A 19,811-nucleotide genomic window follows, 5' to 3' on the forward strand; every position below is an offset into this window, starting at 1 on the left:
TCACATAAACCATTCCTTGGGCACCCGCCCTCTATCATTGGACCTCGTCCCGAATATCATACTAGCATACCGTGCCTAGGGCTAACCCCCGGGTCTTCTACTCATAACTACATGGGCCGACATTGTGGCCGTAGACCCATTCATACAAAGGGAAACTCACCTATACTGGCTGAACTGGCTGATGAACCCACTAGCTGCTGCCCGACAACTCTCTGAACTCCTGCTCCACTCGCACTCCGAGCTACCAATATCAATGCAACACTGAGTCTAACTGACCCCCGAAAGACAACCAAATCAACTCTAGTCAAGGTCAAAGTCCTGGTCAAAGTCAACCTTCCAGGTCAACCCTACTCGCCGAGTCACCCTATTGACTCGCCGAGTTCATATGTTCAGAGTCCTTCTATTCGCGACTCGACTCGCCGAGTCAGTCCATGACTCGTCGAGTCTACCGATTTCCGAGTCTTGACCTGTCCAACTCACCGAGTCTCCATTCGACTCACTGATTCGAGTCTCAACTTGAAGGGTTTGGGGTTTCGCGACCTGACTCGCCGAGTCCAAGAACAGACTCACCGAGTCCAGGACAACCTTCAACAGACTCGCCGAGTTGTTCATCCAACTCGCCAAGTTCCTGCCTAAAATCATCTGACTCGACGAGCTGTTCATCCCACTCGTCGAGTTTCTCCAAATCTTCATGCTACTCGCCGAGTCCACTCAAAGGACTCGCTGAGTCCATTCAGATCTCCAAACATGCAGGGGACTTTTGAGTCATGCAGGGACTCCAAACCATAGATCCATACTTCCAAAGCTCAATCCCCATGTAAAGTTGCAAACTTTACGTATAACTAAAGAGATCTAGGCTCAAAACATACTAGGGTTTGGTTTAAGGACAAAAGGGCTTCACCAACTACTCATCTTCTGATGCTTTATGACATATTGGACCATCCCAACACTAGATCTAAAGTGGCAACAACATAACTAAGCCCCTAAACTCGAATTGGGTCTCAATCAACCATAAAACCCCCAAATCTCATAACAAAAATAGATCTAGATGCAAGGAAGGGAAAATGGCAGCTTAATACCTCCAAGATGAACACAAACTGAAGTAGATCTCGGATATACACCTCTCCTTTGAAGCAACCTTCTTGATCTTCAAGTTCCTTTCCAAAATTTCCTTCCTCCAAAGCTATTTCTCTCAAATGATGGAAGCTCACACGAAATATAGGGTTTACAGGTTCTCTAGGATGATATGGAGGCTGAGGGTGGGACATAACACCCTTTATATAGGATACAACTCCCGGAATTAGGGTTTTCCTCGCACAGACCAGACTCGCCGAGTCTCCTTGGCCGACTCGCTGAGTCGGTCACTTACTCCTCGACCCGGATCCCGCTCGGACTCGCCGAGTTCCTCCTTGGACTCGCCGAGTCTCCCCTTAAAATTAGGGTTTTTCTTTCCTTTCTTGGCCTTCAAAACTTTGGGTGTTACAGCTAGGACCGAAAGGTCAACAAAGTTAGGGCCAGAAGGTCAACAGAGTTAGGACCAGAAGGTCTACAGAGTTAGGACCGGAAGGTCATTAGAGTTGTGGGACCGGAAGGTCCCACTGAGACACATTGACCGGAATGTCTTACAAAGCTATAGCCTCGAGTGGCTAATTATTTGTGTGTGGTATTTTGGGGAACTCACTAAGCATGCGTGCTTACCGTGTTATGTGTTACGTGTTTCAGGTACCTTAGAGGATCGCGGGAAGGCACCGACATGATTGTACACATGCTATGGAGTTGGAGTTATATTTTGTGGATCCTGGATTGTGAATAAATGTTTTTTTGACAACTATGTTGAATATTGGTATTTGGAGTTTTTGAGAAATGTGGCATGTGTTTTTGTGATAATTAAAATTTAAAAAAAAAATTGGTTGGAATTTTCATGATGTTACAGTAATCATAAATAAATTAAAATTTAATATTAAAATAATATTTTTACTTCTACTTATAAAGTTATGACTTTAACTTTTAACACATTATACTTAATTTATTAAATATAATATGTTGTTGCATGTAAACCATTATTAGTTTAAAGCTACAACTTTTGAATACTTTGGACAAAATACTTCAATTGTTAATTTAAATATAACATTAAAATGTCAACTTAAATATAAATTTCAGTTCCACTTAAAAAACCCAATGAATATTTTGTGAATAGTTAAAAGTGATAAATTGTAGGGCTACATGCAAAAACTAAATTATAATACCAATTTAACTAAAATATTTCTTAAAGATATTTATATAATCGTTAAAAGTTTTCAAATAAGTAGTTTAAAATAACTTACAATAATAATAGCTAAAATAACTCTATATAAATGATTGTATTATTACATTTAAAATAAAAAACAATATCTGATGTTTTAAATAATTATAATAATAGAAATTAAAACGTTAAGAAAATTATTATAAAAAAATTAATTAACAATAACAAAAACTATAAATAACATTAAACCATATATAATATTTAATTTTATTCATGAGTAACTCGCGGATAGAAGTCATTCAAGCGGTTGGGATTATACAATTATAATAGATGTATATATTATTATATAATTCAAAATAATCAATATATTATATCAACTTAGTATACAAATCATTATATCACATTTAATAACAACGTTATTATTATATTTTAAAACTAGTTTATAACCCGAGGAAGTTACAAAATTAATTAATTTTTTATAGTAAAAGTTCAAAATTATTAATCAGTTATTTTAAATAAATTATTAATTAAGAGAGTTTTTTAGTTATATAAAATTATATTTTTAATGATTTAAATAAATATATAAAATTATATTATTTATAATTTTTATTTTAAAGTTATTAATTTAATGTAATTAAAATGGAAATTTTATAATTTAAAATTTGAAATAAAAAATCAATAGATCGACAAGTGATATGTATTAATTAGAAGAGATAATAAAAAATAATAATAATAAAAAAATATTCATTGATTAAAAGACGAAATAACTATTTTTTTTTATTAGAATAAGCCGATAAATATATTTATAAAATTTCTAAGTATATAGGTATAAAATAAAAGAAACGACTATTTCCTTCGGCGGTGAGGGGAAGCAGTGAGATGCACGACACAAAACGCAACTATCTTGATATCTTCGACATAAGACTCTGAGAAAGCCGGAGGGGCGAAGGATTTGATCTGAGCAACGACTTCAATGATATATACGTCTGGCAATATAGATCTAATTCTCAGAGTATTGGTCCTGTGGTTCATCCTTCTTCTCGATCAAATTCACAGATACCCAATAAACTTAATCAACCAATTATGTCCCTCAATATGAAAACTCTTACTCAGGCTTTCGCGAAAACAGCCGCGGTGATTGAAAAGACCGTACAGGACGTCACCGGACCCAAAGCCCTCCAGGACTATGAGCTTCTTGACCAGATCGGCTCCGCTGGACCAGGCCTCGCTTGGAAGCTATACTCCGCCAAGGCTCGTGGCGGGTCCACCCTCGTTTCTCACCAGTATCCTACAGTCTGCGTTTGGGTTCTTGACAAGCGCGCTTTATCGGAGGCTCGGGTACGCGTGGGGCTTTCCAGAGCAGCCGAAGACTCCTTCTTCGAGATCATCAGAGCTGATGCGTCCAGATTAGTTAGATTGAGGCACCCAGGAGTGGTTCATGTGATCCAAGCCCTAGACGAGAACAAAAATGCCATGGCAATGGTTACTGAGCCTTTATTTGCTTCTGTAGCCAACGCCCTTGGTATATTGGATAACATATCCAAAGTGCCAAAGGAACTTCAAGGGATGGTAGGTATTTCAAAATAAATTCCTCTTTCCTTTTCAGCCTGCATCATAGTGTTGCAGTTTATGTTTCAATGGAACAATTAAAGTTTCCATCTAATTTTTGGCACTGCCTAATTTCATGCTTCTTAGTAGTGCATGAGTATGGTAGCTGGAGATCCCTTGCAGATTTTCATAGGATATTCTTGGATTCTAAAATTTTAAAATTAATGGATTTAATACATGATAGATTCAACTTAACTTGTACTAAAGAGCTTGTAGTGTTATGCAATATCGAAGAAGATACATCATACATGTAACTTAATTATGCATTATACATGATAATAGTCTACGAGGACATCTGTGTACTCTCGTTGAATTACAAATTTGATCTAGTAGTATGTTCGCCATTAGTTCGGATTCCATGTTGTGGTATGAGAATAGGCTACATTGACAACTTGGTGAAAATGATGCATAATCAATGTTATGTTCTTTATTATAACATCTAGACTACTTATCTGATGTGGTCTATGGTAATGAGGTATAATTGTTGACTAAGCCCTTAGTTGAGCATATAATTGCTTCTGGAAACAAAATGTCCTTTTTGCCGATGTGTATTTAATTCTTTATGGTAACTCTACTACTATAATTACTTTCTTGGCCACATTGCCTTGTAAAATAAGGCCTCTAGACAATTCTTTTTTCTTCCCAATTACTTATTTTAAAATACTTCACTATGGATCTTAATCTGTTAAGACATTTATTCATCTTATATCTAGGAAAAACAAGAACCATTTTCTCTCTCCTGTTATGACAGATACATGATCTAGGTTAGGGTGTACTGCCCATCTGTACATAATGCTGATTTGAATGCTGTCTTTAACCTTGTTGAAAACATTTAAAAATATGGACAATTAATTATTTGATTATACTTTCTACACATTGCTGAAAAGTTTGTTCTTTCTTCTGTAGGAAATGGGTTTGTTGGAGGTAAAGCATGGTTTACTTCAGGTAGCAGAATGTTTGGACTTTCTTCACAATAATGCCTGCCTCATTCATCGTGCCATATCCCCTGAGGTATACACAACCTTATATCAATGACATCTGTGCTTGCTAGTCGCATACATTTCCTGGAAAGACTCCACCGTTACAGACTGTTTTTTCTATGTTTTGTGTGATACAACTATTTCAATATATCTGTGCTTGTGACTTTGCAAGGATTCTGAACTCCTAGAGTCTAAATCTTTGATGGGTATTTTTTGCAACAACTATTCTTGAACCAAAGGAAGGTATAGTGAACAGAAAGATAACCTGTACATGATTGGATGATATTTTAGCCTATTTGGCGCTGGAAGAGTTACGGCCTTTTTGCTACTAGATAAAATAATACAAAACATAAGGAACCAATAATAATTCTAGATAAGGCAGCGGAGACATTCATGCAGCTAGATAATGTGTCCTATTGTCCCCCAATTTCCTGATTGTTGCTGCCTTCTACTTATGCTGTGCGTACACTATTATGCAAAATATATTTAAGTCAAAAAACTCAAGCAAGTAATGTTCATGTATTTGATCAATTTGGATTGTATGTATACTCTTAATACCATGCCAAAGCTGGAATATGAGCCAAGAAATTGCTAATACGAGTTAGGGTCTGCATAGGATTAATTGTCTTTTGAGCAGTGGTACACCTACTTCATACTCCTCCGCCTGGATTTTCCCTCAAGTCATCAGGGTAGATATCTTCCAAGTAGTGCACACGACATTGATGTTGCCATTTAATCATTAAATGATCTAGATAGGACATCAACTCTTAGCATCAACCTGCTCTTCCTCTTTGAATGGAATCTTTCATTTTTTTAAGCGCAACGATGCTATCACTGCCGATTCAAAAATCGCCTTCTTGTGGCTTTGTTTGTCTTGGCTTTATGTGCAGCATAACAACACTAACCTTCTTAATTTGTTCGTCACTTGTTTATGCAACTCCTTAATCTCCTCAGCTTGTCTGGATGTGATTTGAACTTTAAATGGGAGAAGCAAATTAATGGGTGTGAGAGAATTCAATCCATAATTGACTTCAAATGGTGGCCATTTCCCTACATAATCATGAGCTTTGTTGTATGCATTGAATCTCTTTTTCTCAATCTATTAACACGGGGAAGCCTTAAATCCCAATTTTTTAACGTCTTCTTTACAAAAAGGTAGAGAGAATGTGGTTAGTTTGAGGGTGGAAGGCTGTGATATATGTGTGTTAAGACCTCTATACATTTCAGGACTATTATGAACACAATATTTTGATTCAGTAAAGAACTTAATCATTACCATCATGTGTCAGTTTCCATGTATATTCTATATCAACGAATATTGCTATTATTGTGGTAATAATAATGAATTAAAGTTAATGTGATGTGTGGTTGATATTGATTTCTGTGAGGATGTCTAGTGCATCCTGTGTCCAAATTGATAGATTTTAACTTTCACTTTGCTCAAGTCAAGCATGTTTAGATAAGATGTATAATAATATAGGTTTGTTTGAACTCTACAAACTATATGCTTGATGTTGCTAGTGTGCTATTTACATAGTTTCATTAGCAAACAAATTATCATATTTTGTTTTTCGTTTAGATTCTCATATATCATCAATGATTAATGATAGAAGTTAACTACGACTTCTAATCCCACATGGAGGGACAAACATTTGAGTGTTGCTAGACATATTTGATGCACAACATTTGCAGCACATCATTTGACCATGTTTCTTGATTGGATACCTCAGACTGTGCTTATCAACTCAAGTGGAGCTTGGAAGCTTGGTGGATTCAGTTTTTCAATATCAGCAGACCTTTCATCTACAGATTCATCTACCGTGCAGCCCTTCCATTATGCGGTGAGTCATAGCTTTGATAGGAATTGTAAAACTTGTCAATTAAGTTCTACTATCACTCTATCAGATTTGCAAATGTTTAGAATTATGTTTCACATGACTCTGTTTATGTTTATCCATCAGGAATATGATGTTGAAGATTCAGTGCTGCCTCTTCAACCATCACTGAACTACACTGCTCCAGAACTAGTCAGGCCCAAGGCACCTTCATTCGGATGCTCTTCTGATATTTTTAGCTTTGGATGCCTCGCTTACCATTTGATTGCTAAAAAGCCTTTATTCGACTGCCACAATAACGTGAAAATGGTATTACTCTGACTCATACTTATTTATTTTCGTAGTATCTTTCAATGTATCTAGTAGCAACCCCCTCCCAACCACACAAACCAGAAGAATTTTTTTTTTATGCCTTCCATAATACAAGCTGTCCATTTTTGTTTCTTCCATGCAGTACATGAATAATCTGACATACTTATCCAGCGAAGCCTTTTCATCCATTCCCCACGAACTAGTTACTGACTTGAAAAGAATGCTTTCAGCAAACGAGGCTCTAAGACCCTCAGCTTTGGATTTTACAGGTATGGTTTCCAAACATTATCTAAACTATAAACTTATATTGTTGTCAAAGGTGAGTCAAGCTAGTGCAACAACACACCTGAGGCTAGATGTAATCACCCAAGCGAAGTGAGGCAAAGTATCTTAAAACATGACAAATTATACGAGGTTTCACATTTTAAAATAGCATGTTCATGTATGTCCACAAACTCATAATAAACATGTAGGATAATCACTAAACTCACAACATCATACTAGAAATTCAAACCATTTGGATCAAGTTCTAGCAACTCCCTCGGGCTCCACCATTTATGAACACAAGAGTTTTGCTAAGGAAGAAGAAGGAGATACCTTGATTCAAGATCTACAAATTCGACTTTGGGAGCTCTCAAATGAAGTGGGGAGTGGGGACTAAAATGAGAGATGTTGGTTTAACAATTACCTTGTATCTCACTTGTTATGTCTGGCCGAGCTAGTTACACGACGGTGTAACTCATTACATGATCATGTAATGCTCAAATGTGCCCAAAATAGCATCACACTTCATAAAAATTCGTTTTTTTATGACTTTGACATACTTAAACGATCGTGTAATCCTCCCTGGTCCAATATTAGCATTCTACTTTTCTTTTGCATGCTTGGTACTTCGTGAGACTTACACAATTGTGTAAGGCCTTTGCATGATCATGTAATCCTTTGGTGCATTTTTGGGCAATATGCTTTACACCGTATCCAATCCTCTATTTCTACGACCCATAACTTCCTCATATGAACTTGGATTTCGATGGATTTTGATAAGAATCTTAAAACAATAATGAAGAACAGGAATTGAATGCTTGATTATTATGAACTTCAAATGAAAATAACAAAATAACAAATCAGAGAAGTTAATCAAATGATTATCCTTCCCGATTTAGTTCTAAATCAGAGAGGGTCTCAAAAAGATGACCTCCTACCCAAGCTAATGCGGATGACTATTAACTCCAAATGCAAAAGGCTGAATACCCCACTATTCCTATTACTACTCTATTTATCCTATTCTTCAGATAGTTCTAGATAGGGTGCAACATAGATAATAGTAATAGATATTACAATCAAGTCCCCCATGTTTACCAATATATTTATATAAGACCCATACCACATTCTCTATCAATACCGCCGGTCCGCCGTCTTGAAGAAGAGGCTTGTACTCAAGTCGGGATCTAGGAAATTGATTTTTTGGTTGCAATGCATTTTCATATGTTTCTTCTTTGATTGAACCTTGCTTTCATGAAATTGATTTAGGGAGATTTTCATCATGTTCTCATACTGAAGAACCAACTCTGTGATGTCATCTTCTTTGATACTTCCAAATGGTACCATAGTATCCCTGTACTTTGCTGCCATTCTTACAAATTTTGGTTGATCAGGCCCAAATAACTTGTATTCCTCACCCTTACGATGAAGAGCCTCACGTGTACCACTAGGGTAGAGCGATGCAAAAGGTTTTGATGAAAACAATTTGAGGAGGATGTGATAACCAGCTACCCAAACAGGTCCTTCATCTCCTTCTTCTGGAATCCCACTAGGGCCTCTCACTATTCTTCCTTTTCTAAAGTTGAAAATATCATGATGAACATAAATCTAGGATGTTTGTTTGGTCGAGTCTCGCATTCCTTGATCAACTTTTGGATCTCCCCATCACCGTTTGCTTTTTTAGTTACTTGTGCCCCTGTAGCCATAACCATAACGGTTGTAGTAGAAGATATTCTAACTGCATGTGCCCCTGTAGCCATAACCATAACGGTTATGACCCTTCGTTCCACCTATATCAAAGATGTCCTTGTATTCCTACTATAAGTCCCGACACACATGTACCTACTCCAGACCCTTCAAGTGCTCTTATGTGCCACTTGATGTTCCATTTGTCCAAAGAAAAGAAAAATGCAATTGCAAATTGGTAAAACCAATAGGTCGCTTTGGCTATTCTATATTTGATCATATTTCTTATGTTAACTTGTCTTCTAGCCACTATGCCTTTGTGTTAGCATTAGACATTTATCATATGCCTCGATTTGTATCTGAAGCTCAGGCTCATCCAGGTTGGCTTGCGGCAGTGAATCTCTATACTAATAAAAGAGTAGCTCTTTTGCCATGTGTCATCATATTAGACATTTTAATTAATGTGTTGCCACTTGTCAATCTATTAGTTTTTCATTTTAAATTTATTAGATCTCCTCATTAATGTGATTCTATTTTAAATTTTAAATTTTAAATTTTAAATTATTGTTTTCATTAATTCACAAATAAAAAATATCTAATATATATTAAAAATTAATTTTATATATTTATTTGAATCAATGATTATAATTTCACATAACTAATAAAAAATATCTCTTAAATTAATAATTTATTTAAAATAACTTATTAATAATTTTTAGTTTTTACTATAAAAGTTTGATTAATTTTATAACTGTGGTTCCCACGGGTTATAAACTAGTGAAGAAATATTTGCCCAAAGCTAATGGGTATTCTCTTTTTGGCTCCCTTGCTCGTCTTAAGGCCATACTTGTTGCCAAAGGATACTCTAAGATTTATGGGGAAGATTATAATGAGACGTTTAGCCATGTTGCCAAAAGGACATCTAATGACGTTTGTACGTCTCATTATTGCACTAACTGTTATCTGTTATTGGCTGCTCCTTTAACTTGATATCAAGAATGCGTTTTTCTATACTGTTCTTGAGGAGGAGGTTTATATGTAACCACCTGGTTTTATAGTTGGGGAGGAGTCATCCAAAGTATATTGTCTTATGCTCTCGCTCATGGCCATAAACAAGCTCCCAGAGTCCTGTTTTCTCGATTTTCACATGTTACGGACAAGTTTTGAATGAAAAGGAGTGAGTGTGATTACTTTCGACATCGACATGGTAAAATGATCATTTTGGTATTCTATGTTAATGACATTGTTATCACCAATGATGATCACAAAAGAATTGTGGCTTATAAGACCTTTGTTTAAAAGGAATTTCAGATAAAAGATCACGGAAACCGCAAGTACTTTTTCCGTATCTAGGTTGCTCGATCTAGTTATGGATTCCTCCTTTGTCAGGGAAAATATATCCTTGATATCCTTGTTGAGACAGACATGCTTTACAGCCACGATGCTGACTTACCAATGATCCTAAATATTAAGTTGTATCCGGAAGCTGGAGAACCATTGGAGGACCTAGGAAGATACAGAAGATCAGCGGGGGGAAATTTAATTATCTTACTGTCATGAGACCGGATATTGCATTCTCCTTTGGTGTGGTTAGTCAGTTGTTGTCTTCACCGCACACAAGTCATTGGGATGTAGTGCTACATATTCTAAGGTATCTAAAAGGTGCTCTTTTTTTTTTTTGCCAGGGCTCCTCTACACAAATCGAGGTCGCACTTAGATAGGCGGATACTGAGATGCAAGTCATGCTTTGTGCCCTTACAGTCAAAGGTCAACCATAGGTTATTGCAACCTCTTTGGTGGAAATCTAGTATCTTGAAAATGTAAGAAACATATATGGTTTCCTTATCTAGTGCATAATCAGAATATCGAGCTACGCCCTGAACAATGTGAGTTGGCATGGATTCTTCATCTAGCACGAGAATTAGGAAATAACACAAGTGAACTAATGGATATGTATTATGACAATGAAGTTGTCTCTTACATATCCAAGAACCAAATCTTTCTTGAACGAACTAAGCACATTAAAGTGAACTATTAATGTCACTTTGTTTGGGAAAAGTTGGTTGGGACATCTTGGGAACCACCAACCTCTTATCTAGTGTGGGTCTCATGGGCATGTGTAATATTTATGCTCCAACGTGAGGAGTGTTAAAACAGACCAGTGATGTTAAAAAGTCGATATTACTTGTGTATGTTGATGATATGGTCATCACTTAGGGATGATATTCAAGAGTTTGAGAACTTTGAAGAAAAAGTTGCATTCCATGTTTTGAAGGTTAAGGATCTTGGAAAGCTACAATATTTCCTTGGAATGGAGATTACTCCACGCATGCAAAGAGCATTTGTGTCTCAACAAAGATATGTTCTAGATCTTCTGAAAGAAACATGAAAACTGGATGTAAACCGATACTCCTCTGGAGTGAAATTAGACATCTAAAAGTAGTGATAATGAAGTTCCAGTTTATTGAGTGCAGCGTTTCCATGTTGGGATTGTGGGACATACATTGTCAACTTGAGGAGGAATGTTGGAATGGAATTTTAAACTGTAATGAATTTGCTTTGCACACAAAATAACACTCAAGATTACTGTTCTATTAACATCTCTGATAAGAAACAAGGCTGAATAAGCAAGAAAGGCAACAAGAAAAGCAAGAAAATAAATAGGCAGGCACTACATCACTTTTGTCCTTTATTCCCATTTTGCCCCTACTCCTCTACCAATCCTGTAATGTTTGTGTGACCGGTAGTGATCCCCTTTTTTTTGGAATCTTTTATGATTTCTGCCTTTCGTATGTGAATATCAGTGGTGGGTGCACCACACAAACAGAAGATAAAGGGATCCTGAATTATCTAAATCTTTAATTTTAGAAGTAAATATTGTATAGTTATGTTGCCAAGATTAGGAGGTTTTTCCTTGTTTATTCTTGCTATAAATTGTGGCCCTCAGATGCAGCTTTGAGTTTAATTCTCATTTCTTATTGTTTCAGAATATGAGAATACTTTTCACTTATTCAAATGTTGAAATATGTACTTTCATCAAGTTGAATTGTCAGCTTTGGTTTTTAGTGGAAAACTGGTGGGGAATGAGAAGCCATATTTGAATTATCTAAATCTTGTATGCTGTTCTTACTTATCAGGTTCTCCATTTTTCCGTGATGACACTAGGTTGCGAGCACTTCGCTTCCTGGACCACATGCTTGTACGTGCATGAAATTTATTTATATTATCTATTGTAAGCTTCTTAATTAAATATGCTTGCTTTTAAGATTTATTTTTTTCTTGGTTGCAGGCAAGAGATAATGTACAGAAGTCAGAGTTTCTAAAAGCACTATTGGACATGTGGAAAGATTTCGATGCTCGTGTTTTACGGTACAAGGTTGAAGTGTTTCCAGTCTCACTTTGTGCTTCATCTTTTAGCTGAAATTATGCCATGGGCTTTGGAATAACATTGGTTACATTAGATAAAAGGGTATATCAACAGTTGTATGTAACATTGTTTATACTTGCCTCTAACAGTTGCTTTATTTCATTAGAGCAATGTGAATTCTGGCTGTTCTGTTCCAAAAGTAATGACTCCGATTTGGCCTTTTTCTTTTTCTAATAGTTCAATAAAAACAATCCATTTCAGATTTTTAGTCTTTTTTAATTCGCTTTTGATATAATTAAAATGATGAGTGAACTTATTGTTTGTGTAGGTTCTTCCGCCTCTCTGTGCAGAGCTTCGGAATATGGTGATGCAACCGATGATTCTGCCCATGGTTTTAATGATAGCTGAGTCTCAGGTACCATATAGCTAATCAGTCATATGAGAGATTTTTCATTCAGCTTGTATAAATTCATTCTATATAAAATGTTTTTGAATTTGACACTTCACTGGGTGTGATATTTTTGCGTAATGTGTGACAGGATAAAGTTGATTTTGAGACATCAACACTGCCTGCTCTTGTGCCCGTCCTAACAACTGCTGCAGGTGAGACGCTACTGCTACTTGTGAAGCATGCAGAGCTAATTTTCAACAAGGTAACAAATTGGTATTATTATCATTAAGAGTTCTCAAGTCTTCCATTTGAAACATAGAACTTCAGAATGGCCATCTTCCTAATCCTCTCTGAGTGAAGACAACTGAATAATCATTCATAGGAACTTTTTGTCATCTCAATTCTCAATATATGGGAGAACTAAACTAGTGTGGTGTGTTTATCCCTCTTCTTGCATTTCTGACTTTATAGGAAGCTCATCAGGTGTCACACTGTTAAAAAAATTCCGTGGCTCTTGTTTGTATTTAGTGTATTATTTAAAATTTTGATTGAAGAACTTACTTGATCTTGTGTGTCCGGCCTTTATGTTATTTGAAAGTCTTTCACCCTACCCAAGTGTTTTAATATTGCTGGTTTGGGTGTGTATGAATTATGATATTGATGGCAGGCTAGTCAGGAGCACTTGATTTCTCATGTGTTGCCCATGCTTGTGCGAGCCTATGATGATACTGATGCTCGGATGCAAGAGGAAGTGCTCAAAAAAACTGTCTCCCTTGCTACAAAACTTGATCCTCAGGTAATTTTGCATCATTGATTTTTGTTATTGGTAATTCATAAAGGATTATCAATATCTATGTATAGGTTGAAAATATTAGGTGATAGTGATAGCTGCAAACTAGATGTTTTCAAGCTTAGCATCTCTTGCCTGATTATGTCCCTAGCAAAAACCAAACATCTTTTCTTTAAATACTGGAGAAATGCATGAATAATCTTAGGAGGTGTTTGTTTTTTGGCAAAAAGTATTTTTGACCTCTTCTGTTTGCGGGTGGAAAGACATTTGAGGAAAAGACTGTTTGTTTTTCAGAAGACGAAAGACATAAAAAAGTCTTTTTGACATCTTTTTCCAAAAGACAAAAAAATAGCTTTTGATTTTGGAAGATGTTTTCTAAGTTCTAACCCTATGTGATATTTCTTTTCCACCACCAATGCCGCCATCACCGTTGCCACCACTACCGCCTTCTGCCGCCACCTTCCCCTACCTCCGCCACCACCACCACCATCACTTCCACTACCACCACCACCTCCGCCACCACCATCGCCGCCACCACCAACACCAACACCAACACCAACACCAACACCAACACCAACACCAACACCAACACCAACACCACTGGTCTTTTTTTAATGAAGGCTTAAAAAAAACAAACAATTTTTTTTTTATGAAGACTAAAGACATGGAAAAAGACTTTTGGTCCATAATTTATTCCTCAGGCATGCAAAAAGACCAAAGAGTTTTACCTCTTCAAAAACAAACACCGCCTTAGTGTTTCAGATGAGTAATTGATTAATATGTAAGTTATACTGATCTAAAGGGAAGCTGAACAAGCTGGTGAATTACAACCTGCACAATTCTTTTTTTATCTTTTCTGTTTTTAAAGTTGATATTTTTTCTTCTCTTCTGGTATTCCTTATCTCTACCTTAGAAGTTACCTTTTCTGTTTTAATTTTTTGGTATTGTATCTCTTTTTTAACTTCTTGTCTTGGTAATTTTGAACTTTTGTGCTAACAAATTTTTACTATTACTTGTAATTTTCTGTTATATGACATGTGATATGTATCGAGTGTGCTGCTTTAATACATGGACTATTAGTCCATTATCTTGTATGAGCTTTCTGAAGGAATAATTTCGTCTAATCAAGGATAACAGTCAAAGTAAAATATATATCTTAAATGGTGAACACTATTTTTAGGAACCTAATAAAGAAGAAAACAAATAAAAACTACCCTCACTCTTATCCCTGGATTTAAGGAAACTGATAACTAGAAGGATCATAGCGATGCCAATGTTGCTCATATATATTTATAAGGCGCTTTAGTTTGTAGGTAGGTTGTGGTTACGATATAAAATATAAGGCCTCTATTAGTATTAATCATCCTCCAAGTTTCATGTGGTAAAAGCAGCTATTTGCTTAATAATTGTTGTTGGATAGGTTGTATTGATAATTTCATTGTTGCTTAGCTTTAGTTTTAGGTTTACTTGAAGAAAAAGAATCCATTAGTGAAGCTTATATTATACTAACATACATGATGTATTTTGACTAAAATCCAGCTGGTGAAACAATCAATTTTGCCTCGTGTTCATGGATTGGCACTAAAGACGACAGTTGCTGCGGTATGTGATCTTTCTAACATAATTGAATTTGTAGAGATTTGGTTTTTGTACGTATCAGTTGAGATATAGTTAGTTATATATGGTTTTTGTTACAATTTACAAAGACTTGTGAATTTGTAGAGATAGAGATGATTTACATGTACGTATATGTGGCAGGTGAGAGTGAATGCCTTGTTATGTTTAGGTGATATGGTTGTGTTACTTGATAAGCCAGCTATCTTGGAGATCCTGCAAACAATTCAACGTTGCACGGCTGTTGATCGTTCTGCTCCAACTCTCATGTGTACCCTTGGGGTAGCAAATTCCATTTTGAAACAGGTGACCCACCCCCACCCCCACCACACATTTATTTCACTTATCACAATTCTATTCTATTCTCATATTTTCCCTCTGTGTGTGATGTTTAGCATGGAGTGGACTTTGTAGTTGAGCATGTTCTTCCCTTAGTCGTGCCTCTTGTCCTTGCACAACAATTGAACGTTCAACAGTTTGCAAAGTACATGTCCTTTGTCAAGGGAGTTCTCAGGTACACCTATCCATCTATCTATCTATCTATCTATCAATTTTTTTTTTCTTTGGTGTTGCAAAATGCAAGTGTAATTGTTGAATTACAGGAAAGTTGAAGAAAAAAAGGGAGTAACAATGAATGATAGTGGAGTTGATTTGAAGTCGCTTCCTGTTATACCTACTACTACTAGTAGTACTGGTGATGGGGGTTTGAAGAAAAACATTCCAACTGCTTCATCCTCCTCCTCGTTAAGTAATGCATCATCTAGATGGGATGAAGATTGGGTGACAACAACAAGAGGATCCTCAATGGAACCTAAACCTTTAAGTCAGCCTCCCAAACATGATGTCCAATTCCCCATGATCATGTCTACTCAGCAGCAGAAGCAAACACAAACACAAACATCATGTCCTCCAGCAGTTGAGTTCGAGTGGCCCCATCAAGAGAAATCGAATACCTCCTCAAGTGCAAGCTTTGATGATTTAGATCCATTTGCAAACTGGCTTACACAGCCTACCACTAATCATTCTTTGCCTCCTCCTGCTACGAATGGTGTTGGTGGTCTATTTTTAACAGGTACAGAAAATCAAGTAAATAATAATTATAATACCAACTGGGGCAACAACATGGACAGCAGTCCTCCTAATGGGGGTTTCCCAAGATACAATCAGCAGGGCGATACATCATCATCATCAACAACTTCTGGTCCCAAGGCCTCGGATCTTGGCTCCATATTTGCTTCAAGCAAGACCCCCCAGGCACTAAGACTTGCTCCACCTCCCCTGAATGCTGTTGGTAGAGGTAGAGGAGGAGGAGCTCAAGGGCAAACCCGTCCATCCCGTGCAAAACCATCATCTGAGCAGCCTCCATTACTGGATCTCCTCTAGTTGAGTCAGCATGTTCATATATTTTGTGATTGGATCAACACCTACCCCATGTTTTCAACCTTTCCTTCAATAGTTTGGCATACCTTCTGTAGCGTATTTTTTTTTTGGCATTCTCTCTGTATTTTTTATAGCATAATATATTTGCTTTATGTGTTGTGTGTATTACTACATTAGCCATTGACGAGTTTAGTTGCTAAAACTTAAAATTCTTTATATAAAATGTACCAGTTTATCGATCCATGTTTCAAAATGTTCCATATGGTAATAATGTGATACAAGTAATCAGATTGGTTTTCGTGGTTTTATGGAGCTTTGAGCAAATTGTTGATATGCTTTGCTGAAGCTTTGACTAGTTAAGTTTCAAGTAACAAATTAGGGTTAGCGACTCCTGTAAACCTATGGTTGAGAGGCTGCTAAAGGCATAATATACCTGTCATAAATAATAATGAATAAAGAAGGTGGTTATGCCATGAAGGGTGTTGGATGGAGTGGTGCCATACTTGTCATGGTCCATGTAGGTGTTACGTTAGATTTGTCACACTACAACAAAAACTTGTCAATTACATGGCGCGGGTTGTCACGCTTGCCATGCTATTTTTTATAATATTTATTTTATAAAGAAATCAGTATAAATAAATTATTTTAATAAAAACTTAAATTTCATTAACTTAAAGAAAATCACACACTTACACTTAAAAAACAAAAGACACTTGAAATTAAACTAAGGTTATTGTCACTGTAGCCCAACAATCCTTCGTATATTGGTTTAAATGGTCCATCGTGATTATTTTTTGCTTTTAAAGGGCTTATACTTGTAAATGATCGGTCAATATGGTACTTTAACCCACAATTGAATGTAAAACAACTGTTTGACTTGCCAACTAAACAGCTGACTTAGCATTGACTTGGACTAGTGAACTCATCTTCCACCTAAGCCTCCAGCTAACCCTCATTAACTTGCCATTATTGCTACCAACCCACCAACCACCCTTAGAGGACAAGGAAGCGTCGGTGGTGGGGGCATAAAGCAGCTTCACAAATCGTGGTGGCTTAAGCTAGCAGAAATCGATACCTTTTTACCCTAATAAGCCAAACACGATTCCGACCAACACCCTAAAATCTATCAATGTCGGCTCCACCACCTCCTTCACCTGACTCGATAAATTCTGGAGAGTTTCTCAACCTCAACGACCTGCATTCCATTTTTTGCGACTGTAGAGACAAGATTGCTGCCAACCAGATCGAGATGCAGACACTCAAAGATCAGGTGGGTAAAGATTTCATTGTGTGCCATGTTGATCACATCAGTCTGCATCACAAGTTGGAAGATCATGAGAGGAAGTTAAAAGCGATTGCTGTGGTGATGGGCGACGTCATGGTGGCAATGCTTGGGATGATGATGGTTGGGGTCAAAGTCCTTATGAAGCTTGGATAAGTTGTTTAGGGTACATTACGACACATATATAATATAGGATAGTTATGGATTTTTTTCTTAGTGTTTTTTTGTTTATTTGTGTTTGGTATCTAACGATCATGTGAAAAGACCTATGTTAATGACAGACATTTTGTTCGTATGTTAAGGTTTTTAATGGAAAAGGACCTGAGTTGCTCAGGCGTTTTGTGTCTAATGTTTGACCATTTTTAGTTTGGTTGAAATATCATGCAAGAAGAAGGAACAAAACATATGTTGGCTTGTTGTACCCCACGTGCGTTGCACGATGAGGGTAGTTTTGCCATTTGATGCTTACAACGGCTGTAAAAGGGGTGTCTCATTCAAAAGGGTACCTGTTTCATTTTTTGTTCCCTTTTTCAAAGCAACTGTGGAGTGAGATTCAAAAAAATTTGACAACATGAAGATTGTTTGTGGGTGTGGAATTCCAACAATAATTCGCACATCTAAGACTGTCAATAACCCTGGAAGACCATTTTATGCATGCCCAAACCAGGTAAATGTAGTCATATGTTTAGAACCCTAATTTAACGATTTTTTTTAATTTAACCTTAATTTTTGTTTTAGGGAGCACGATCTAGTTTCATTTCTTGGGTTGATGAAATAAAATGCAACAATGAAGAAATAATTTTAAGTGTACTCCAGAGGTCGAAGAAAAACCTAGAAGCAGAGGTCTTGAAGTTGAAGCTGATTTTACTTTGTAGTTGGGTATTTTTTTTAGGTTTAATCATTTATAAGTTGTAATCAAATGTACTTGGGTAGTTGAATCAAGAACACTATGTAGTTATGTGATGGTCCATTGATGTGTTGTTGTGTCATTACGGATAATATGTTATGTCATTACCCTTAATTACATATAACATATTCATCGTTAACATCATAAGGACCACTTTTTTGTCCATTAAGCACACAAGGATCATTAACATCACAAGAACCACTTTTTTGTCCATTAACATCACAAGGACCACTCTTTTGTCCATTAAGCGCATAAACAACACATAACAAATAATGGGAATTGCATGCATGCAAGGTGAAAACTAATAGCAATCCGAAATTCTTAATATACAACAACCAAAGCATTATAATATTACAAACCATTGTCAAAGCAAACATACTAACTTCAAACAAACAAGTAAATGTCAAAGCAAACAAACAAGTACAACTTAATGTCAAACCATTGTCAAACATAACCATAGGAAACCATCAAATTCTACCTACTCATTAAGGTCTAGAGGCTTTTCACTAGTTTCACCTTTCCCATCTGTTGGGCTTAAAGTGTTACGTCTTGGGCTCGGTTGTTAGTCCAGTTTTGTCACCGGTTTGGGCCTGTCCAGCTGTGTGTTTTGTTTTAGGGTTTAGTATATAAGCTGCATGCATGCAATCTTATCATTAACGCTTTGTACTTTCCTTAATTGCATTGTAAAACCCTAGCTCACCTCTACAACGAAAGTTCTTTATCGAGCTCTGCTGAGGTGTGTCTATATTGGAATCATTAAGCTTTATTTTGATTCAACTTTTGTTTGCATTGTTTGATTATTTGTTTTTCATTAACCTGTTGAAGATCTAATCGATCTAAAGAGTTTTTCAACTCATCAATTGGTATCAGATTAGGAGACTGTGTAATCTATACGCATCTCTTCTGTTGAAGAAGGTTTCAGGGTTTTTCCGCTAAATATTGATCTCTGTTAGAAACCGTCATCTTGTTATTGATGTTGTTCTTAGATTTCGATTTTACCCTAACTTTGTTTACAAGTCTGATCTTGAACAGGTTTTTCATAATATCATCATGTCACACGACGATTCCAACACAAACCCTATTAATATTTCCAACAACTTTGGATCCACAACTAGAATTCCCATTCGTTATACTCAGGATTACGAAGTATGGACGC

General features: G+C 36.4%; 1 protein-coding gene across 1 annotated transcript; it reads left to right on the forward strand.

Moving 5' to 3' along the window:
• The first annotated feature begins 3,091 nt into the window (after positions 1-3,091).
• Positions 3,092-16,705, forward strand: LOC145049009 (SCY1-like protein 2 B). The gene is made up of 14 exons (XM_079022722.1): positions 3,092-3,811; positions 4,757-4,861; positions 6,561-6,671; positions 6,792-6,974; positions 7,120-7,246; positions 12,062-12,123; positions 12,214-12,300; positions 12,620-12,706; positions 12,831-12,944; positions 13,350-13,478; positions 15,012-15,074; positions 15,231-15,392; positions 15,482-15,600; positions 15,689-16,705. The coding sequence occupies exons 1-14, from the start codon at positions 3,326-3,328 to the stop codon at positions 16,467-16,469; spliced, it is 2,616 nt and encodes an 871-aa protein (XP_078878848.1). The 5' UTR covers positions 3,092-3,325; the 3' UTR covers positions 16,470-16,705.
• Positions 16,706-19,811: the final 3,106 nt, after the last annotated feature.

Source organism: Lactuca serriola, chromosome 1 (assembly GCF_051521515.1).
Source record: "Lactuca serriola cultivar US96UC23 chromosome 1, Lser_US96UC23_V15, whole genome shotgun sequence".
In the NCBI taxonomy this organism is placed as follows: Eukaryota; Viridiplantae; Streptophyta; class Magnoliopsida; order Asterales; family Asteraceae; genus Lactuca; species Lactuca serriola.

What these genes read in the sequence shown, in the direction of transcription:
- LOC145049009 (XM_079022722.1), top strand. Translation starts at nt 3,326, where the DNA reads ATGTCCCTCAATATGAAAACTCTTACTCAGGCTTTCGCGAAAACAGCC. An exon ending in TGCAGCCCTTCCATTATGCG is followed by an intron (nt 6,672 to 6,791) that starts GTGAGTCATAGC and finishes TTTATCCATCAG; the next exon opens with GAATATGATGTTGAAGATTC. An exon ending in TAATGATAGCTGAGTCTCAG is followed by an intron (nt 12,707 to 12,830) that starts GTACCATATAGC and finishes AATGTGTGACAG; the next exon opens with GATAAAGTTGATTTTGAGAC.